Source organism: Malurus melanocephalus, unplaced genomic scaffold (assembly GCF_030028575.1).
Source record: "Malurus melanocephalus ecotype Western Australia unplaced genomic scaffold, MMel_1.1 scaffold_0, whole genome shotgun sequence".
NCBI classification, from domain to species: domain Eukaryota; kingdom Metazoa; phylum Chordata; class Aves; order Passeriformes; family Maluridae; genus Malurus; species Malurus melanocephalus.
Genome location: NW_026623232.1, coordinates 1,962,668 through 1,987,416, shown reverse-complemented (window position 1 = coordinate 1,987,416; position 24,749 = coordinate 1,962,668). Strand labels below are relative to the sequence as shown.

Sequence of the window (24,749 nt, the reverse complement as noted above, 5' to 3'; positions counted from 1 at the left end):
GGATTTTTCTGGACTTACAGTGTAATATGCACATCAGATGACTCAGAAGAAGAAATAATTTTCTTTTTTCCCCCCATGAAGTATAGTAGTGAATTTGGTGATCAGACAAATGAATATTTCAGGCATTTTCAGGACAACATGAGAATTAGAGCACCTTAATCCAAATCGCCTTGCTTCAACATCTCCATTTTAAATGCATGAWTAATACTGTCCCTTCAATAACTAGCCTTCTCTGTTGAATTAGAAAAGAAATTGTCTGCTCCATAAAACAGGTATGTTTCTCATTCACTGAATGAGCAGTCTGGAGAAAAAGCAGCTTCTCCACTCACCAAAAAGACAGGATTGTTGAACTGYAGCTAAAGTAAAATCCTTTCAAAACCACAGTTTTGTCTCTCTCTCCCTGTCCCAAAAAAAGTGAATTTCCATGGTCCCCCCATTGCAGCTTTCTATACCGAGACATACCTGACCTGACAAGACATGCTCAAACAGGCAACATCTGTAACAGCTGGAATAACCCATTGAGGTGAAACACATAACCTGCATTGGGTATGCCACTGGCTGAGCAAAGGATTTTTTAAAAAATGCAGAAAACAATTTATATATTCACACTACAACTTAATTTATGGACACAACTATGACTGAGTCTGTCCCAAATCCTTTTCTAACTTCTCACTCTTTCAAGTAGACTATACCTTTTAGAGGAAAGTGAGTTTAACATAGTGAGTTAAATCTTCTCCAGCTGTTGAGCAGGAATTTTAGATGGCAATTTTGAGTTTAGTTAAATGAAGATTGTTGCTATTGCTATTGCAATTGCCAGGCAGTCTCCTTTTTCTTTTAAGATGATTGCTAGCAGGGTCTTGTTAGGCAAGCTATAATACATCTGTGTAATTTGAAGTTAAAGTAAAGGTGACATATATAACATTATATTAGCAAAATATGGAATAATAAATCCAGATGAAACAAATCAACCACAAAAAAATCAAAACCAAAAAAAAACCAACCAAACAATTAAAACACACACACAAAAAACCAAAACACCAAACCAAACAGATGGAGGAGGTAAAAACCTATTTTGCTAAAACAAATCAGTTTTAGCTTCCATTTTTCTGTGTTTTTTTCATTGTATGAATACTTTAGTCTATATAGCTAGATTTACCTACTGAATCTAGCCATATTTTGTCTTTCTGGAGAGATTCTTACTGATGATTTCATATTCTAGGCAGAACTTTTTGTTTATGAGAAGGACAGCTTTTACCCAACTTTAGGTGCATGTAGTACATGTTAATATCTTTTTATTCGTAAACTTATGGTGCCCACTACTGCAAAAGGTGAGCAAAATTAAAAATTGTTGAAGACCGTCAATGAAGGCAATTCAAAAGAAACACAAAGGCTTTCTGTGGTTAATTCCAGAGTACCTTTGTAATGTTTAAGTGGCCTAGATAAGTGACTGACACTTGTGACAGTAAAAACTGTCAGCAAGAGGACAAAGGAAGATCCCAGTATACAAATTAAGAAGACAGTAGAAGATGAAAGTGACTCTTGCACTGAGGCTATACAATCATCTGGGGTATCTTATTTACTGTCAGCAAGTCAGATGCCATGAATGAGTCAGATGCCATCAGGGTATAAAAACATCTCATTTGTTTTCATAAATTACAGTATTTTGTGGGCAACCACAAAGACAGATTTGTTACCAAGGGATACAGTTTGTGTGCCAAGACTGGCACACCATCAAATAGAGAAAGATGGGGTAGCAGAAGAAATGGTTCTGGTACCTACCCAAGAAATGACTGCACAGGAATTGAGTGAAAAGGAAGGTTAGAACATGCCAACTCAGGCCAGGAAAGTCAAAGAAACACAAATCCTGCAGTGACTGGGGYGTATTTAAATGTTGAGAATACAGATAGTTTTATCAACAAGAGAAACTTGTAGATACTGACATGCTTAAAAGTGTTATTATAAAGCAGCCTAGGATGAGAGGTTCCAAAACAAAACAGCCCACAGTGAAAATTAGATGAGCATCATGGTATGTCTAAATGGCTGCTATTTCTCAGCAGAAAGAATGATCCACCCCTCGGCTGGTGAAAGTCAGCTCAGCCCAGCAAATAACTCCAGACTACCTCAAGCAAAGTGGGAACAAAGCAGCAGGTACCTTGTGAAGTTCCAAGCACACTGATTCAAGCAATGTCCCGTACTCATATCCTCACTATGCCTCAACTCCTGATTGATTGCAATCCCAAACAGAAACACAACACAGCATCTGCTGCAAGAGCTCATAATTAGCTCATAACAGTTTATTTAGAGTGACTGCTTCCACACAGCAACTGCCCACATGCAAAAGAGGATAATATGCTTTCACTACAGTAACTTGGACCTCTGTCAGCACTCTCTAAGATATCTCACAAATGCAACTTCTTTCTGTTCCAAGTCAAARAGAAGATATACATTTACTAAAAAAAAGATAAATGCTCATTGGTGGTACTTCACCTTTTAGGTAACACAGTTAGAATGTAGTTCAGTCTATCTTGGGATATTATAGACCCAACAATTCTTAGCCTCTAACAAAAAAAATCAGGATTCTGAGAGCCGATTTTTGGTTTGGTTGTTGCATAAATACTGCACATAGTAATTTCTGAAGTTCCAAAATCCTAACTTTTTCTAGCCTTTCTTTTATCACCAATGTACCTATAGAAGCTTTTCTTGTTGCCCTCCATGTCCCTGGACAGATTTAGTCTGGGATTTATCTTTCCTAATCTGATCCCTGGATGCTCAGAAAATTTCTCTTATTCCTCCTGGACTACCTGCTCCTGCTTCCATCCTCRGGGTTTTTTTTCTTAATTTTTCTTCCTTCACCTGCTTTTCACTACAAGACTTGAACATGCCTTTTACCATACCTGCTTCYCTTTCTCATTTTTAGACAAGAATATATCTTCAAGTACCTGCAGTTCCCATTTCAGGACAGGGGGCTCAAGCAAACTCCCTTCATCTAACCCCACTCTTCTGTCTTTTAAATATCTGCTTAGTGTCTACTAGCATAAACTAAGCACCCACAAAATGGAGCTCTTGCTCTTTCCTCCCCAGGTATCCTCTGTTTTTTATGCTTTTTCAGTATGATGGATCTCCCTTCGGTAATCTTCATCAGCCTGTGACATTCACAGCCCTCAATAGCTCTTTGGGGGGAATCAGCATCATTCAGATTTGACTTTTTTCTGCTGGTCATRTAGTGGAAAGCTCTTAGTTGATCTTGGTTGCTTCCAACAGCATTCCTATCAATCAGTACTTGCCTTTCTGTACACAGATGTATAAGGAAAGGCAAAAAAATGATATTTTCTCTATACCCTTATACACTTACATGTAGCTTCATCATTTTCACACTTCTTCCAACCAGATCAAATTTCTGATGGCTTCAATGACTCTCCTCAATTATCTTCACTTTTTCCATTGTCAGTTGACTAATCCCAAACTTTTAAAACCAACACTGACACTACCTCTGCTTTTTAGGGAACTTTTCAAAAAAGAAGTCAAAGGTAGTGTTTCACAGTCAGATAATTGTTAAAAAGGATGTGTCAAGGTTTTTTCTTTTGCTTTGCTTGGTATAAACCTAAAAATTATGTCACTTGTTCCCAAACCTCATCAAGGCACTTCAGTATATGAACTTCATAGGATTATCATTGCTGTCAACGTGGCTGCAGCATACAGACTTCAGCAGTATGAYAGTAGTACAAAACATGCTGAGCCAATTCATCCGTTACAGTCAATGGTGTTACAGTAGGGATTATTTTATTCCCCCTGCTTTGTAATATAGTTTTATGCTGTAGAAAACCAATCTAATTCATGCCACTTAATGGATGGTTTAAGCAGAGTGCTATTTTGMCTCATAGGAATCATTTTTCTGAGATAAAAGCAAATTACTGCATTTTACTTATATTCAAATAACATGGGATTGTATATTAATCACATATCCATGGCATTCTATGTGAAATACAGATCTACTGCTGGGATGCTAATTAAAACCAGTCTTAGTTACACAGGAAATTCTTTTTCTAAAATATATTTAAAATCAGTGAAATGTGTCTTTGGGCCCAATTCTGTTGGTACTGAGCAACTTAGCACCAGAAGATTTTTTTTTATTACTGGATGGGATCAGATGTGATAAGATTAAATATCCAGCAAAACCAATATGTATATTGTGAATTTATGTTATTATTCTGTTTTGTCCATAGAACAGAATGCTTTGTGAAAAATTGAAGATTCACTTGTAGACCGTAAAGACTAGGAATGGCATCCAAGTCAGAAGAAAACACTCAGAGATGGATTTTTCTTGTGCTGAAAAAGTGTTTCTTGTGAAGAATGAAATCACGTGAGATTTTTTTAAAGCAAACGTCACTCACCGAGTCTTTTTCCAGGCGYTTCTGTAGCCTTGTTTGCCAGTGGACAGCTTGCATGACAATGGCTTCCCACCTTCTCTCGAGGTTTACGATTATCAGTTGCATGGACTGGTGATCTGCATTTAGGTTGCAGGTCTCCTGATCATCCAGGAGGTGCTGGCATAACCGCAGCACAGAGGCCACCCCACGGCGCCTCTGCTTGATCTCAGAGCATAGAGACTGAAGGACAGACAAACAACAGAYGTCAGCATGGAATACTTTGCAAACTGAAACATTATTATCTGATATTTAGTGGTGCCCGATCTCTGTCTTGCAATATTTTTTTCAGTTCCTCTATAAATTTCCATACTTGTGCCAAAGCTTAGTGTTTTATTCTCAGATTAATATAGTCTTAACAGCACAGAAGGAGTAACACTATGTTCTTCAAACAAATGCCATACATAGCTTACTGTCTCAATAATGCTGAAAGTTTTATGGTGTAGACTCATTTATTCTTCCTTTCTTTTTCATTCAACTGGGACACATCTGAAATGAGTTACCCTGACAGTAATCAGCATCAGAAATTCTAGAGGAAAATAAGGGAAAAATTGTAGTCATGCAGTGAGAGTGTGTGTATTTTTAGAAAAAACAATAGAAATTATGGGTCATATGCACCTTGTCACAGGAGAAAAATTATAGAAGGAGCAAATTCAGTATAAAATTGTTTACAGATGTTTTTTGTTATCCTAAAATATTTGCAGGGTAGTTCCATATTCAAGTAAATGTAGGAAAACTGTGACAGTTGCATCATCCTTGAAGARGAGTAATTCACTGCATTTATTTCATCATATTGGTTCCAGTGCTACTGAGAATGCAGTCTGCCRTAAGCTGGACGATGAGAGACAATTGCTAAGTCCTAATATTGAAACTGGATGGGAGCCAGATGTGTTGGTTCTCCACCAAAACTGAAAGAGACTGTACTGGGAAWGTTATAGAGCAGTGGTTCAAATAATGCATCCTACATGGCAGAGTGTGTAGAGCAAGATCTGCCACCCGGAAGCAGTTAATGGCATGGGGTGCTTACAAGCATGATTTTATCCATGATTATACTCTACTGTCGCTGAACATCAAACCAGGATTTTTTAACTCATAACGTATTTTAATAATAATATCTGTGAAGCTGGATATAGAAGGCAGAAATGCATGTGAGGATGACTGCTTCAGCCCAGGTTCTGACATCCTATATTTTTATAGCATTGGATGGCTCAAGTATTCAATAATTATCATAGGGCTGTGCTACTCCTGAATTTAACAGGACTGTGCTCTACACATGGGAGCTTTCCAGATAATTTAAATTGTAACTTGCCWACATCTGTTTCCCTCTGTGGGATGCCACAGATGAAAGTGCATGACCCCATGAGAAAATCTGAACTATCATGTTTTTTTGAAGACAGGGTGTTTGCCTTTAAACTTCAGTTAATGATGAAGCAAACAAAAAAAAAAAAAAGCTACTACACCTCTCAAAGCTGCTCACAAGCATTAACTGATAAAAATCAGGATCACCTTTCTGAATTTTATTAGCAAAACAAAAACATTCTAGAGAAAGTGATTTCCAGTTCCAGATTTTCATGCCATTGTATCTTTTAAAATTGAAATTTATACTTAAAAATGTATAGAGGACTATTTTGCTGCTGTTCTTGATCAATAATACTAAGCTGGAAGTGTGAACCAAAACATTGGTATATGCATCTAAAAACACATATCTTTTCTTTGCATATGCATAGTGTGCAAAAGACTGGAGTTTTTTTAGAGCCTTCAAGAGAAATGATGATTAAACCCACAAACAGCTGAATTACTAATCCACTTTCACTGGCACAATTGGGCCATCCTAACAGATTGCTTATTAATCAACAAGGGTAAACAAGGCAATGCAATCTCATTTAAAGCAGAAGTTTTAATGCCTAAAAGTATTTGTGTTCACAATGTTATTCCCGATAAACCTTCATTAGAAGACATCTTAAAATGATTAAGTATGTCTGATTGTAAAGTACACTGAGCAGTATAGTAGCAGGTGGACATTTCATACAGATGTTCCACTTATTGATATAATGCCTTCTATAGCTATTTAAATTGCCCTAACTCTATAATAGCTAGAATTCTATTACTTCTATAATGAGAGAACCCTGTACCTTTAATATTTCTGAATTTTAAATAAGGTGAATGACAAATTCCCAAACCACTATTTATGGCAAAATATGACCAGGAATTTTATTATTCAATTTATACCAGAGCTGAATTTTCMCTTACATTTCCTGAACTTGCCCTTATTTATTTTCCTAGAGTTCATTACTAGTTTCCTTCATAGTTCTTAATGTAACCACCATGTCTAGCACATTTCCTTCCTGATGCTGTTCATTAGCTTAATGTCACATCAGAAAAAATACCAGCCAAACCAAACCAAACCAAACCAAACCAAACCAAACCAAACCAAACCAAACCAAACCAAACCAAACCAAACCAAACCAACAAGTCTATCTAAAGTCAGGGTTCTTATTTCAAATTTTATAACAGCTAGGCTACTCAAGTTTTTTGGAAGTGATAGTAACTTATACACTGATCACAGCCAAATTTATATAGGTCTGTATTTAACTTCATAGATGTCAATACAGCTCAGAATCTGGCACCATAACATTAATTTACCTTGATCTAGCTGATTAAGTCATCCCTTAACAATATTGGCCTTTTTTGATACAATGCCATTTAATATGATGAGGTAAGGAGAATTGCATTCATAAGCCATTATAGGGGAGTTTAAGTGAGGCCTTTACATTGTGTTATCTGAAAGCAGAGCTACAGCATCCAAGTCATTTCTAATTTATATCAATTTTACACCAGCATAATAACAGTAGCTTTACTGAAGCTATTTCTGATTTACATGGCTGTGACAGTACAATTAGGCCTATGGCACTTTTGTTTCAATTTTATTACATGATATTATGGTTAATATAAAACAGGAGAAGAATGAAGTGCTTGTATCTAACAGTGTGTTGAAATAGCTGGCTGTAGCAACAATACTTTAAAGCCCAGAGAACTTAATCATGTTAAGACATCTYTAAGCCCTATATAATAGCACTAGCAATAATGAATTTAACCAGTATTAAGGTCTTGCATTCAGTGTTTTAAACGGACACTATATTGCCTATATCCCCTGACACAATATAAACACTGTGGTTTTGTATATCCATCCATATTTTGCTATTGTTAAAATGGCATGTTTGCATAAAGACTGTCAATACATCAATTGCACATGCTAAGTATGCTTCCAGGACCACAGCTTCTTTAAGTATTTGTAAAGTACATTCTACATTGTGAATGTAGAAGCTAGAATTCATGTTTGATAAAAATAAATTAATTTTAAAAAGGAAATATGATGAGTATCTCTACTGAGCCTTGGGCCTTATAGTTTACAGCTGCTATAATAAGCTACTGGACACTTGAAGGTTCAGAAATCTAGGATGTGATCTAATAGTAAACTGAGAAACTCACTTAGGCTTTCTTAGTCTCCTGTGTGTGCTGATTTGCTTCAGCAAATCCAGAAGATTTGCTGAAGTATAGGTTAAGAGATCAGGSACTTTCGGTTGTATCCCCTCATACTACGATGCGTCCATTGAGTTGTGCTAAATGTAAACACAATCCACATCTTTGCAAGTGTGGGAAAACCAAATTAGCTTAAACCATTTGTAGTGAGACTTAAAGAAATGTATTTGACTTTTTTGCTGCAGGCTAAGAGTATRCACAGTAACTGCAGATGCTGTGTATGAGCTTGACTTTGAGTCATTTGCTTCACAACAGATACCCTGATAACATTGAGGTGTTAGTCATTATMATGTTATTATGGTCATGGCTTTACATACTGCGGATTCCTGTCCATGCTGCTAGAATCTTGGAAGGTTTCACTTCCCTCTGCCTACTCCTATTTTCAGTGCTTTGAAGTTATCACCCGCATAGCTAAAAAGGGCTAGCTSAAACTACTTTCACAGCTTGTTAATACCATGCCTTAAATCATCTGGAAAAGCCCCTGCTGAGTCAAATGACATCAAACGCTCCTTCCAAGCCATGGGCTAATGGCACTATCTATGGGGATGGAAGTGGCCATGATCTGAACAGAAGGTGCTTGGCTTAGCTGCGTGACTCCTGAGTGAATGGCATATGACCAGAAACATGCCTGCAGCTGTAGGCAGTGCCACAGCATATAAGAGCCATAGAAAGGTGGGAAGTTGAGGAATATTAGAGCTCAAGCTTCAGCCTTCTTGCCTTCTTGAAACATATCAGTACCTGAGCTGTGCTGCTCCACCTGCTCTGCATGACTGAAGGACRCGTGTGGGAAGTCAGCTTTCTCACACAACATGTAAGATGAGTTGGCCACTGAAGCACTGTTACATCAAGAATCTTGACCAGGTGTTTAATATTAACTATTTAAGATTCTTGGTGAATTCAGTGGGACTAATTGTGCTTAAAAGTAGTTTAAATGTCACTGTAAAATCAGTTTAGTTCCCTTAAATCCATGTAATCCACGCATTCACCACATAGATTATTGAGATGTGGTTTTCATGGCCTCATTCATTACATATTGTTTGGAGAATTCATTTTTATGGGATCTGAAAATTCTTGTTTTCGCTCTAAATGTCCATGTAGAGATGGCCAGAGCTTTGAAAATATTTGTACAATGATAAGTACTAACTTACACAGATGGATTTTCTTTGTGCTTTCAGGTCCAGAAGAAATGCCAAGGTATATTGAGATAAGTGATATTTTTGGGCTTCTGTGTATGCATGGGCAGTACAGGCTGCTTTTAGGAACACAAAACAGGTTCAGCTCTAGATTAATAACCAGATCCAAGAGAAAGCTTCTGTCTAACCTTGGTCTGTTAAAAGATCTCTCCTTCTTTTGAAGGATGTGGGTATGTGAGGGAGGGAATGATACACTTCTGATTGCACCAGTTGTTCCTTGATGGAAGATGGATCTGCTGTTCTTTAGTACAACAATCATATGCAGAAATTGAGGCAGAATCTGAGAACAGAAGTCACCCTTCTGAGTACGCCAATCAAACTACAACTCTTAGAATCTATTTATCTTTTTATGCCTGATTTTTGGCTAGCGCAGCACTTCAGTTTTTAAAAGTGCTAATGTAAAGCTTTTAAGTACCACAACTAACAGAAATAATACATTGATAAAACAAAAACAGGAAACAGGAAARCAGGAAAATGGGAAAACAGGAGAAAGAAGAGAGGAAAYGCWTGCAAAGGTTGGGTAAAATGTAGTTTTCAGTGTTTTCTGTGAAATGGCAATGCCTGTTGGAACATCTCAGGGTGATGCTTCCCTGTATTTCAAATTCCATTCTTACAGGACAGATGGTGAAAAGAATTTTTGTTTCTGAATGAAAATGAAAATTAATAATTCCTCAAAAATATTAATAAGAAGGTAATTCTTTAAAATAAAAAAGCTAAATGACAAAGATAGAAAATGAATGATTACTTGTCATTGTTTAGAAAAATACTGCCAAACCTGTGTGCTTTTGCTGATTTCAAGGTTAAAAGAATATGTCACCTAATATGGGAAATCTACTCAGTTGCATACTGTGGGACTTAATCTATATTGAAGCTAAACATTCTATAAGTATGCAGTGAAGTGCAAAAAACAGCAATTGAAAAATGACATGATTAAATGGCACAACATGCAATCATTTGCTCTCAATTATATCAATGTATCTTCTTCATTTCAAGGAGTCAGGCAGAAATATTGTTTTTTAAATGCCTCTATTAAATTGGGCACCAATAATAAAATAGATGAGAGTCCTAATAAGCTCATTTGCGTAACATATATCACACACCACAAACTATTCTCTCCAAACGGATTTGTTCGTAGATCTGTCTCCTGGTTGTCACCAGTCTTGGCTATGTTAGAAGATTTTAAAGGCACAAAGCTCGCAGACCATTCAGTGAAAAACCTTTGTACTTAACCCTTGAGAGAAATTTAATGCTAATTATGGAAAAAGTATTGATATAATATCTTTCTTGTCACATTTTATTATGATGACAGTCACAACAGAATCTGGACTGACATTTTAGAAATATCATCTAATTGCAAGTCAGAAATACAGAGTGGCAGTTTGAAGTAGAATATCACTTCTTTCAAAATAGCGAACTGGTTCTCTTCATTTAAAAGCCCTACTTTTAATAATATTCCAACCACTAAATTGCTACACTGATCATATCTCTGTAACTCACTGCTTAGCAAAGTGTTACTATATTTCTCTTACAAGAGAACTGTGTCTCTCTATACATATTAAAAATGACCATGAAGTAGTAGGAAAAAAAGACTTCATTTATGCGTTACCTTCAAGAATGTACATAGGGGTTTGCATTCTACATATRATCAAGAACTTAATGAATTCTTTTCATTAGCTTTAAAAACTTACATGGGGATTTGTACTTATTTGAAATAAATAATTGAATTATTTTTATTATTGCTATATCTATTATTAATGCAATAGATACATATGTTATTATTTTAATAATTAAATTTATTAACTAGATAAATATATTTATATTAAGTAAGACATTTGCTTTTAAATAGCATTCTAAAARTACCTGTGTTCTTCCCCATTTTGTCTAGAAGTACAATACATTAAAAACAGTAGCAATTCAGAATAGCTGGTTCTGGTTCATTCCATAAAAGCTGCTATTATATCTGTATGACATTCTTTAACTTCTTTGTTCTATTCCTTAAGCTCATTTAAGTRCTTCAAAATATTTGTTTGTAAGAATACCATTAAATGGTCTGTTATTTAGCTCATACTCCCATGTAACTAGTAATATGTAATATACTCCTCTTCATAAATTAAAAACACTATTAAAATTCCAGACGTATAAAACAATATGAAGATTAAGTTACTATAAAAGAAACTATAATAGCTTACAGATTGCTTGTATCATTAYGAAAGCGCTGGTATCTATTACAGTGTCTCCCTGGAATAAAGAATGCACTTTTGGCAATAATCTGTTAAAAAAAGTGCCCATTATTGTTAAGATGCTCCTATCTTAACTCTAAACTAGTGTGCAATTACAGGAAGGTAACTTTTAAAAATAAAAGTAAAATGGTTTTGGATGAAAATGAATCTTCCCTACTGAAGTACAACGTAGCTTTTCCAAGACTTATTTTTCTTGTGTTTCATACAGGGAATTAGATTCATYTTCAAACTGAAATATTTTAGAACTATATACTACACCCTTCAAAGTTAGGGTTARCTTGGTTCCAGAGGATAAGCCAAGTCATTCAGATAGAGGAGCCAGAGGGGATGGCAGGAGGATCCATTTTTTCTAGTCTTGCACTATTTGTTTTTATAAATGCCTTTGGTTCATGTCCTCTTCTCATTTAATTTGAGAAATTACCTTTCTTGCAAAAAGGATTCAAAGGAGTAATATTGCAGGAACTGCCACAGTTTTCCAGATTTTCTTTTTTTGACCCCAGAAAATGCTAAGACAAAAGTAGGCTAAGCATCAGAAAGGTAGGAAAAACATCAGTGTTGTGTTTTGSTTTTGTAGTGAATCCTGAACTACACTAATCAAAAATACATTTGCCTGGACATTACAAATTTGAAATTTTTGTTAGTTCTGGGTAGAGTTTCAAACAAAATCTGTAGAAATTCAACATAGTAAACAAATWCAGGTACAGGTGGAAAATTCTTTTTTTAAATCATGGAAGGCATAATTTAAGTTCATTTTGACTTCCAGTCTCTGGAATTCACTTAGAATCACAGTTTAAAAGAGATCAAGATGTTTCTCAACATAGATCACATATTAGATGCCAAGAAACCCTCTTCAGTCGCTTAAAAACCTTAGGTATTAATTTCAGCCATCTTTAGTGAACACTTAAAACTAGTAAAACTTTGTTTCCTGCCTTGGAACTATATTGGACTTTACAAGGAAAAATTTCCTTGCATGGGTGTACATCAATAACTGTAACTCACAAGCCGAGGATCAGATGTTACTGTTGTACTTCCTTTCTTAATCTATTTCCCTCACAGGTGACARACACGCATTTTTTCTGTCCTTGTGCAATGGGTCTGGTATATTCCAAAATATAGTCAGAGTTTACTCTGTTCTGAATTACAGAAAAAATGTGTTGGTATCACCTTTTTTATGGGAAAGCAACAAACATACAATAAATTAGACTATTATTTTGGAGACTTCAAAACAGGAAAGGGAAAATAAACATATACAGTGAGTAAGGAAAAAGAGATCTCCTTTGGCTTTTTCCTTATATCATGAAGTAAACTTTGCCTGGATACAAGAACATACAGGTTGAGCTGATCCAGGGTAAACTGAGGAAAATATATTGTGATGTTTTCATCTATATACGCACAGGGACAAAAATCAGGCTTTTGTAGAAATGGTGTTCTTCATCTTATCTCCAGAAAGAAGTGCATCCTCAGCATGTATATACATTCTTTTGCCTTACCTTAAGCATAAATATACACACAGACAGACATTTTTTGTTTTCAGTTCAAGACTGGAATTGGTTTGGTGTTTGTTTTTGTTTTTTTTTTTTAAACTGTTTTCAGTTAAAACTAGATGTCCCCAACAAGAGAAGCTGCTTACAGCAGAATCAGCCAAGCCAGGCAGCACTGTAATGAGGTAGGTTCACCCCTATCAGATGTGGGGTAGCTACCTCAGTGTCTAACTTGGTCAATCAGATTAAGACAAGTGATCACGTTAACTAGGGAAGAAACTGTCCCTCTGTTCAACACTGATGGGGCTGCATCTCGAGTCCTGTGTCCAGTTCTGGTCCCCTCACTCCAAGAAAGACACTGGGGTTCTGGAGTGTGTCCAAAGAAGGGCAACAGAGCTGGTGAAGGGTCTGGAAGGTAAGACATATGAGGAGTGGCTGAAGGAGATGGAAATAAGAGAAGGTGGCTCAGGGTATCGGTCTCTATAATTACCCAAAAGGCACTTAGCACCATGGTTTAGTTGACCTGGTGGTATTCAGTCAAAGGTRGACTCGATGATCTTGGAGTTCTTTTCCAAACTTTAAGATTCTACGGTTCTATAAATATGTTAAGTTTTAAATTAATGCTAACTTGCCTCTTATACAAGTTAGACAGCCATGACTTTGACATACACAGTTTAGTCCCAGGGCTACAAGAAGGCTTGAATTAGTGGAAGGGATGGAAGTAAGTTGATGTGGTCAAGATGAACTGTGAATGGCAGTCAAAAAGCTAAGGGCTGTCGAAAACAAAATGTCTGGCTAAGATGACASCTTGTCAGTGATGGTCTTAGAGACCCAGAGTTACTCATAGTATTGCACCTTTAGCTGCCATTCTTACACTGCCTGGACAATAGGTTTGGGGTGAGAAGACTAGACAGGATGAAAGGAAAGAGACCATGAAAAAGGGTTTCTTCCTTCACTAATGCTTAGAATATAGGTTGCTCCCTTCTTGTGCCTAAAACGTGGAAATAAGCATCAATGTGATAAAGGGAAAGATGGTTCCATAAGAATGATAATGCACCATCAACTGTTGGCAAAATACACAGAAAATCCGTTAGATTAGAGGTCAGTCCTTGAGTTCTATACTGAGGTAAAGAAATGCATCTCTTCTCTAAGGGAATAGTAAAGGACTCATCCTTCAAAAGAAAGGAATCCACACTTTTTTTTTCCCATTGACTTCATTAATTAGCTAAGCCACTCTCCTGTCCCCAGTAATAAGGTATCAACTACGGATCCCATTCCTGACTGGCATCTCATACTTGTGATACATAATATACTGATAAGGATTGCAATAAACACTTCAGAATGTGTACTGAAGACCTGTTTTTTACCCTCATGTTCTTACTCATACTGAATTACACTTTACCCTGCAAATAATTCTACTAGAATCAATAGGTTTCCTGGCAGTATAAAACTGTTTTTAGTGTAAGTAAAGGTACTAATAGATTCCATAATAATACTCCCTATTGGGACTATGATCTATTAACTAACATGCAAAGACAAAACTTGGGAAACCTGTCCAGTATGAAACCAAAATTAGGCAAAATTCTTCTAAGTCAATGATCCACCAATTAAAGAAAAACCTCATTAGTAGGATCTAATGGCTCCAGAGACACCATTTAATCAATAATCCACTAATATTGGACAGATTTGAACCTGAAAATGCAATGCTATGGCTCCAAAGGGGCAGTTATAGACAATCAAATAAAATGTCTAATCATATGCAGTAGTACAAAGTGAACTTGATGAAGACAGTACAGTGAATTTTTGTTAACTGTCTCATATTCCCAGTCCACACTGGACTTGTTCATCTGCATGCTATCAATGACAAAGGTAAAGTTTCAGGCCAACCAAAGTATGAATCCTCTCTGTAAATTAGTGCAAGTCCTGGCTTATTTTTAAGGAAAATATTTCTCTCTCCTTTTTTTTGTCATCTTTTGCTTTCTTCTCATTTTCCTTTTCCAGATTGACAGTAACAGAAGAGAATGACTCTGGTTTTGCAGTAAATAGATCTTTAGGACAATAGCAGAACAATAAGCAGTCTCATTTTCAATGAGTCATTTGGGTGGATCAAAAGAAAAAATAATCAATTATATCTTTAATCATAATGAAAATAAAAAGGGATGGAACTGAGAACATTCTCTCAAAAGATTCCAAGCTATCTTTTTACTTCTATGCATCTTCAAGGGGCCATGACTGAGAGGGGGAAAGGTGGATCAAAGTCTGTAGATGTCATTGATACAAAAGTCTTGGGAAAGGAACTGTAAGTCCTTTGTCACTATGGCAAGTTTTACTTTGCAATGGCCGGTTTGGGACAGCTTTCTCTCTAAGCCAGGGTGTCTTCTGTGTTGCTTAAATTCAGTGACACCTCAAGTCTTTCAAGCTTACCCATGACATGAGAATTAAAAATAAATCCTCCCAGCATGGTAGGAAAGACAAGGACAAGGGCTCAATTGCCTTCTCACCAGCTCCAGGTAACAAGATGGTTCAAATGAGCACCCTATTGCACATCCAGGAAATCTGAGAGGGAAATTCAGACTTAACCATTCTGGAAAATAAATAAACCTGTAAGGAGTGTAGAAGAACTTCACAGCTATCAGTAAATCATTCCAAGCTGGAATTGCAATTGTCTCCTCCTCAAGTCCCTCGGTCTTAATGACACCCCYGAGGATTTCTTGAATGGGAGTCATCTGAATTAATGGAGAATGTAAGCCTGAGCTAGTCATTTAGAGCAGCTATTCTGAGGTATAGTACCTGTTCTCTATTGCCTAAATTTTAGACTTTTTTTTTTGTTTTGGATGCTTAAACAAGAATGGATTATTGCATCCCAAAAGTACTTTTCTCCTTTCTCCCTCCTTTCCCTACTAGAAAAGAAACTCAGACAAGATCTCTGCATTGTAGCTAGACTGTTTTAACACGCCTCTAACTATGCCATTTGTGGGGCAATCATCTTGATGTATCGGGAATAAGGGTCAGAACATGAAATAGACTTAAGAAGTAAGCAAGAAGTAAGCCTAAAAATCGCCACTAGGTTACTCTCTCTCAACCAAGACATCCAGTATATTGCTGTATATGAGCTCTGCTGAACTCAGTTCTTCCTTTTCCTGGGAAAACCTCCATCCCACACCTCAATCTCAATCCAGAGCTCTCCCATCTCTTTATTTCCTCCAGCAAAAGGACCAACTGTGGGGCAAAAAGGGTTTAGATAACCAGTTACTGTTTAAGATTAAATTTGATGTTTTGATTAATCATAAAGTAAGGAAAAATGTAAAAACCAGAGAATTTATGGTTCAGAGCTCACAGCCAAAACATGATGGAATGAGAGCTGCTACCTCAGCAGAGTACTTCCTCTTAAATGGGAATTCTGTGTCATATCAGTGTTGCCTTAAATAGGGAGAGCTTATTGAAACACAAAGTGAATTTTTTTTCAGTGATTAATAAGTATACAAAACCAAAATTTAAGATACATTTAAGCATATTAAGTATCTGAGTAATCTCTGGTTTTGTGTATAGTTATACATATAGTTTGTGCATTGATATTTTAGTACATTAAATCAACTTAGAGCTATAAAAACATGCATTGTATCAAGGCCAAAAAAATCTATATGTGGTGCTGCTTTACTACAAAGATGTGGCTTCCCATGCTACTTTGGGATGGTGGGTCATGAAAATTCAGTCTGAATTTGCTTTGAAGATTTGTAAGAGGGATCAGGCTACATTGAAACTTTGGAATCCTACTTGGTTTTGTAAGATTTAATACTGTATGGCTTTCTGTTTGCTAAAATTTAATCCAAACAAAATTTGGGTAAAAAATTCTTCATCTGTGAAAAGTTTTAGGGGCTCTGAAATCCCATTCCTTTTGAGAAATATATTAAAACTACAAAAACCTTTTTTTTTTTTTTTTTTAATCATCATAGAGGTGTGAAAAGGATTAAATCCAGCTTGACTTCTTTCGGACTTTCTATGGGAAACTGTTTTGCATACTTTTGTTACATGCATATTGAAATTCTATAATTCTTAGATTGCAGCTCTGCCAGGAACATCATTCCAAAAACTGTAAAGGATCCAAAATGCAGTGTGAAAGCAATTCCTGGCAGCTGTAGGAACATCCAGCATTTTCCTCAGTTTCTGAGTCTCCAAACCTTTATTCAACATTATTTACTTCATTTTGGCCATAATCTTATATGCTCCATTGTAGAATAAAAGAAACTCACTTTTCTTTTATTTGATTGAAGTATGTTTAATTTACTTTTTTGTATGATGTACAGTGCTGCTTCTACAAACTTTTCAGTTAAAATAAAAAGCATCCTAAGACATGTTGATTGATTGTCTATTAATTACCAATTCAACTTTTATTATTTAATCAGGAAGTTGCCTTAGGCATTGGAGAAATAAGAGATGCTGCTAAGAAATACTTTATTTTTTTAAATGATACTTGAGCATATCATCTGATATGCTCATCAATACAGTGGAAGAAAAAAATATATACTTCTGGGTGGGTCTAGTCATTAGAAATAGTTACAAGCATCACATAATTTACACTGTTTACAAGACAAGCAGAAATGGCTGCAATATACCATTAGCTATGGCATTCAAAAAACTGTTGACTTCWAGAAATTTTAACTGAGAAGATATTTTCAATGTTTTGTATGATTAAGTAGCCTGATTTCTTTAACGGATATATTGACTAAAGTCCATGAAAACCACAAGCTTTCAGCACCGCTAAAAACCAGGATTATTTTTTTAAAGACACAAATAAAGATTTAGGAGACAGGTATGACTACATATAGCATGTTGCTTATGGCTTCAAATAAAATCAKATCAGAAACCAACATGAAATGCAACATTATTTTTGCCAAACTCAATTTAGCAGAAAATTTCTGCTAAAATGTTGTTCTGAACAGGAAAATCTTGTTCCCCATCCAAGTTTGGAGGGGAAAGAGAACCGGTTCCATTATAAATCTTGCTACTGAAAGCACTAGAGGCTTTCCCAGTAGTACATGACTGAGAAGGGATTCTGAGACAGACAGGTACTCACACRTCTAAGCTTATTCTTGAGTAGCTGGTCTGAGCCAAAGCCAAAACAACTTTTTGAGGCTGATCATTTCTCTATATAAAAGACTGAAAGTCTTAAGTGTTATTGCAAGTGGCAGAAATACATGACTAATTATTTAGGTTCCCTTGCTGCTTTTGGGGGCACTTTACAGAGAAAAAAAATCATGCTTTTTGAAGTCCCAGACCCATAAAAGAAATGTGGCAGACCACTTCTACCGACAAACAAACAGGCACATAAATTTCTGGTTAGACCTTGCTCAAACGAAACTTACTAAACCTTTCATGAAAGAACTAAACTCCTTTTACTATTGCTTCTCATTCTTCAGAGTTCCAAATCTCTCCTGACCCACAAAATTGTCATACATTGTTATTTCAGGAAATCAGTCATGAAATTATTAGTCTCATTATATCCAGTATCACAGGGGCTAGAACTATGTGTTTACCTGAGAATCTTGTATTTCAATTAAAAATTAAGATTCTTGTTCTGGCCCTCATTGTTTTCTGTGGAAAGCTAGAAAACATGAAATCAAGGGACTCATAAAGGAATAAAAATCATGAATAAATAAAATAAATGTATGTTTGCAGCTATGACGATATCAAGAATTTGCAGAAAATGTCTTTATTTTCTTAGTCYACATTCAAGGGGGTTTTGTGTTGCAACAGAGTCAAAACAAGAGTAAGATTCCCCCCTTACAGCTCAGAAACTTTTTTTCGCTCCTTCTCCCTTCTTGGACAGAAGTTGGGGTTAGGCTACCATTGACTTTCTTTGAAAACCTTGAAAAGTCATTTAATATCCATGTATTTTATTTCCCTCATTTCTAAAATGAGGATGATAGTAATACCCACCTTAAARGTTTAGTGGGGCTTAGTGCAGTAATGTTTGTACAGCATGTACAGCTCCTTGACTGGATAGTACTAGAGAAATTCTAAGTATTATTATTACAATGGAATATTCCAAAAGAAACGTAATGCAGAAGCAAAGTTTTGAATAAAAAGAACACTCAATATGGCACAATTTTCTTTAAAAGAAGACATAGATGTCAAAATAATTTCCTATAAGTGAATTTAACAACTACTCCTCCCTCCACGTTGCTGTCATCTTGGGTACCAACTGCATACGAGCCACACATTTGATTCATCCTCCATTTGCAAAATGAAAGGAAAACACCTCAAAAAAACAAATCACTGTTCTTCCTAAGACATAAGTGTAATTTAAAGCGTAACATTATGGAATGAAAATCAATGGCATTGTTGAGTTTATTTTATTAAAATGTTTCCCTGTGTACAGTGGCTGTGTGTATAATTGGGATGGTGCATCACAGTAAACTTCCATTAAGAAACAATGATTCACTTACCACAGTGAAAGCAGTAATAAGGTTAAACTCTTAAGTGGAAAGTAAGTCAAACTAAACCCCAGCAGGTTTTCTACTAGTGGCATAGCTAATGTTTTTAAAAATGTTCTAAATGTTCTTTCGCAAATATATGTATTATACATTGCAGTATTGTTAATTATATCCATTTTCTCTTTTATATACTTCCCCAGGAGATCAGTGAAGAATGGAAAACTTACTTATAGTGGATTTGAGATTTAATGAGACAAAGATGGCTCAATATATATGACAAAATGATGTGTTCTCACCATATTTGATAGGTAATTAWTTTTTATACTCTAATGGCTACAATTTTGAAAATAATTAATGTATTATTTGTGTAATTAATATATAATCAAACGAGTAAGGAATTACTTTGGCTATATCATGATGGGTGGTCCAATCCTGTTTAATATCTCTAGAGCTTTTGGCATGACATCATGTCATATATGTATTAAAAGATTTAATTTGAAACATTTATGCACCAAATATGTAAGATTGGTATAGTATTTTTGTGTGCATGGATATATACATATATATATATATATATGTATATGTATATGTATATGTATATGTATATATAGATTTTAAAAGCTTGCCTGAAATTAGATTTTTAAATACATAATTCTGCACTTCAATGAATGTCATAATTTTCCACAGAAATAAAAACATCCAGCATTTCCTATGGAAAACATGTATCTATTGCTGTGAAATTCTGCAGATCTATCACCAGCCCTTCCTAATTGCTAGCTTTGAAGTTTGCTGATAGATCAAAGAGAATCATCATTACTTTTCCCCCCATTCAATCATTAAAAAAGTAGTATTGATGTCATAAGAAAACTTAAAACTGCTTTCAAATATTGACAAGCTCAGGAACCTGGAAACCACTGACTTTATCTACATTGACACACCCTTCCCACTACCCATCATGACTGGAAACTGAAGAGTTAAAGCAACACTAAATGGGAAGAAAGTAATTTTTATGCTCTTGTTTTCTTGAACACTTGCACAAAAAAAGTATGTTGGCAGCATGCTCTTGAGATGCGTATTTGAGAAATTGTCCATCACCTTGAGAGTGTTGTTGCCCTAGACACCCTGGTGTACTAGTGCAAGAAAACAACMCTTTTTACCTCTAAAGTGCAACAATTACTTGTAATTCCTTTCTTATTCTTCGGTCAAAGATCACTTGCAGAGTAAAGTGACCTTTAATGATGACTCAGGTGGGGGTTTATTTAGATGCTATGAACAGAAGAAAATTGCACAGTCCTACCTGGTCTATTTGCTAAATTATTAGCCCTCTTTCTCGAGTGGTGCCACTACTCATGGGGAATGAAACAAAACATGCAACCTCCACAAAGTCAGTTACAAAGCTGAACACTGGCCTTCAGCTGAAAGAGCTTATCATCTGAATAAAGCATTGTGACTACAATCTTTACCCTCCTTTCTATAAATCTTCAGGTTTAGGCTTGGGATGCGGCCTAGATTAATGCAAATCTCATAGTGTACATGTCTTTTACACGTATCTAGTCACCATAACTTCGAACGTTTTCTCATGTATGCTACATGTATCTTTCTGTAACTGTTACCTCAGACAGGCTGTTCTTGACTCATAAGTGCAGAGATAAAGGTTATTAAACTGATGATCACACAATACCTTAATTAAATGATGTAGGGAGTGAAATCTAGAGTGAAGGTTTTTGTGACAAAATTCAGCTGCTTTTTTTTTTCCATCTCCCCACTCCAGGGGGATTGAAAATATATCATCTTTACCTCCAATCCAAACCATTCTATGATTCTATGTTTTACAGTGAGGTAGAAGGAAAGAATACTATTGCTTTAACAATCACGGCGCAATTAGCCCTCTAAAGCCCTTTTTTGTAAAAATGTTTACAAAATAAATATTATTGTAAGGATTCAATAAAAGAAACATGAATGAACACATAAATGAAGATGAAAATATGTCATTAAATACATACATGCATTGCATTATGTTATGTATAAGATAAATATTTTATCCTACCATCAAGAAGAGTTTCTCTACAAAAGCTGGGATCTTTTTTTATTACCTTAAAATATTGCAGTTGTTTCTCAGCATTCATTGTTCCTTCATTTTCTTGTCTCAGACAGGAATTGAAGATGAAAAGCTCTGTATCTCTCAGCCACCCTTTCAGCTCTTTGATCCTGACCTCCAGCTGCCTTACCAGGCTGCCGCTTTCAGGCGAGAGCAGGTCACGTGGACCTAACCCACTGTGCCCTACCATTGTGTCTTGGATCTTCTCTCCTAGGGTTTTCTAATGCATCAGATAAAAAAAAAAACATAGATTAGTCTTATGCACCAAAACATATATAGGTTAATGTGCAACAAGAAGAATCTGTTAAATGACCAGAGACATGCTGCTCTAATAATTATTACTAATATAAATCAATTTCATTACTTGTTTCCTTGTTTCAATCAATTTCATTTTTTTTGTACCCTTGTTTGTCACTTATGCTGTTCTCTCTGGGTCACTAAAGTTGCTAGAAGGATTATAAATCAGTGTTTACTAAGAGCAATTAAGGGACAGAGGAGACAAAATACTACATAACTTTGTAAAGGGGTTACTCTGCAGAATTTGTCCATGGCTTTAGACACGACCATAAGAGTTACTGGTTTCTAGGCAGCAACAGAAAATATGAGAATAACTGCGCTCACCAGACTCCTATCCAAGGTACCATCTAAATTTTTTGAAAAACACGGAAATATTTTTTTTTTTAGGTATRAACTGTCAGGTCATAATTTCCAAACGTAGCCCTGAGGCTGTATAGAATAGTTAGGTCAAAAAAGAGCTGGTTTGTTTTTAAAAAYGGATGAGCTCATTCAGACACCAAAAATCCTCACTGTTCCTGGACATAAGGCAACCAAATCTGAGTTTCAGTTCTCCATGTTAAGCACCCACTTTAAAAATAATGGACCAGAATAAACATTCACCTCTTATTGCTAATGAAACTAATTTACTACAGCTTTTCAAAGTAGTAATTCTAATAACAGAATCACTGAATAACATTTTGATAGTGGACGCTGGATGCTTAATGAGTATTCTGAAGAGGCCAGGGATAGAAAGTTACCTTCCTTTTCAGTATTTTGAAAGGCAATCCTTTAACATCACAAGGGAGATGCACTGTTGCCTGCTTCTTCTATGCCAAGCAGTATTTTATCTGACCTATAAGAGGCTGTCAGGCTGACACTTATTATAAGCACTAGATCTGTGTTACTGATTGTAGAACATTGAATATACCCTGGCACTCACATCCAATAACCTTTTAAACCGGTAATTAGTGGTGGTTAATAGTYGTAACATGAAGATACAGTTTTAGGTGACCCAGTATGCCTGTCRTTTGAAAATGTGTGCTATAGAAAGTTACTGGAATATAATTTACAACAATGAAATCAGCTGCCAAAAATAAGCTTTAAAACACAAATAAAATTAGAACAACAGATATTAATCTGCTATGTGGCATTCTGTAAATAATGTCTTTAGGAGATCATAACTGAAAAACATGCTTTCTTGGCAACACCCTTCTATTTTCATGGTGCAAATATTGATAATTTGAAGACCCTCAGTGGAATCTAGCACTAGCTATTGTTTTTATGCTGTAACAAAAGTAGCAGCAGGAGGTGAAATCAATGCCCTTGGAGGGTAGGGTCACAAAAAAGAATTTATTGCCACTTTTTTGTTCTGGAACAGTTTGCAATCATAAATTCTTCATAAACAGAATACTTCAGAGAATGGTCCGTCTTCATAAATATACGACAGAGGACATCAATTTCATTTAATTCACAATTTGTGTCAGCACAGCAGATGCCAATGCCTGCCTGATAGGGTTGTTTAATATGCAATTGAGACAGAGTAATATTCAGCACAGGGGACAAAATTTCACAGATTAAACTGTACGCACCACTGACATTTCATTCTAATGTATTTCCATTCCACAGTGTTCACCTTAGATGAAAGTAATATTAAAAACCATATCCCTCTATTTTGCCATTGTTAGAAGTTAAAATCCTTGTCTTTAATTTTTTTTCATGCCAATTAAAATGTAATCATGCCAATTAAAACAGTATGTCTAGTGCTGTTAGTTTCTGCAGAGGTTTTYATTAAATAAAACAAAAGTCTATCAAACTCTGCTTATTATTCATGAAACTGCATTTAACAGAAAAACTGTAATAGTTATATTTTATTTTTCTGTAAATGCTGAAATTAATAGCAAAACTTAATCCAGAAGTATATTTTGTTTTTAACATACTGACAGGCAAAGGGCTTCGAAATTTTTAAAGACAGTTTTTCTAGATTTTTAGAATTATGATCTTATTTCATAGTTTTATATCTTACCAGCTTTAATCAGTGCCACTGAGTYAAGATTATTAAATAAACTGAAATTCATAAATGTAAGGTTTACATCTGAAATTATTTTAAAAATACAAGTTGTCATGGTCAGATGTAAAAGACTGGACTACTAAGTCCCTTTTTTAATCAGTAAATTTATTAATCATCAAACAGGTTCAAAATGCTTATGATGATGCTGCAGATTAAAATTAAAAGTAAAAAGCTCACTGGTAATAAGGCAAATTTTAGTGTTTTCTGACAATTTGCACATTTGGAAAATCAAGTGATTAGAAGAAACTGTGCTTAACTAAAAAAGCCCCACCCTATGAAATGGCTATTGCACTACCACATAACCTAATGTGACACAAGTCAGTATTTAAAAAGCTGTTGGCAGGCTGCATGTATAGCTTACTCATAATATATTAGAAATATTTTTTAAACTAGGATAATAGCATGCAAAATTATGCAATGTAACTGTATTGCTAATATCACACATCTATAATTAATCATTTAAAATAATTTATAAATTTATCTTACCCTTGATTTGAAGTGAAGGCAATTAAGGAGAGAAGTGGATGGAAAAATATATAGTTTGACCTCTCTCTCTCTCTCTCTCTCTCAGTTGTTTTACAACAATAGGACAATAGTGTCTCCTGCACAGTGCCATCACCGGTCTCTGGGTAACAGAATCCCTATATTGCTTTTTTTGCCAGATTCTTGTATCTCACTCTTTGGCTGAGACCCAGCCCATCATAGCGTGAAATGAATTACATGAAACTTTTTTGGCTTTTGTCAAAAGTGAGATGAATACAGCAGCATGAAACATATCCTGCCTGTATTCAGCTTCAGGTATGCAGATTTGTGCTGAATCTCTATATTAGTTTTTGAGCCATCAGTGTGACCTGAAATATGCAGTGACAACCCCACTTTTCATCTTAAAGGTATAGTAAATAGTTAAACAGTAGATGTCTCTAACATGTACCTTCAGAATAAATTCTATTAACATTCACTCAAGCATGACAGTCAGTGTATATCAGATATACTGC

General features: G+C 35.5%; 1 protein-coding gene across 1 annotated transcript in view; it reads right to left on the bottom strand.

The window, feature by feature from the left end:
- Nucleotides 1–24,749, bottom strand: part of AKAP6 (A-kinase anchoring protein 6) — a 212,129-nt gene that overhangs the window by 23,981 nt on the left and 163,399 nt on the right. Inside the window, exons 10-11 of the mRNA XM_057363796.1 lie at nt 21,406–21,630; nt 4,392–4,607 (exon numbers count right to left, since the gene is read on the bottom strand). Coding sequence (XP_057219779.1) covers nt 4,392–4,607; nt 21,406–21,630 — 441 coding nt within the window. The remainder of the gene's footprint in view (nt 1–4,391; nt 4,608–21,405; nt 21,631–24,749) is intronic.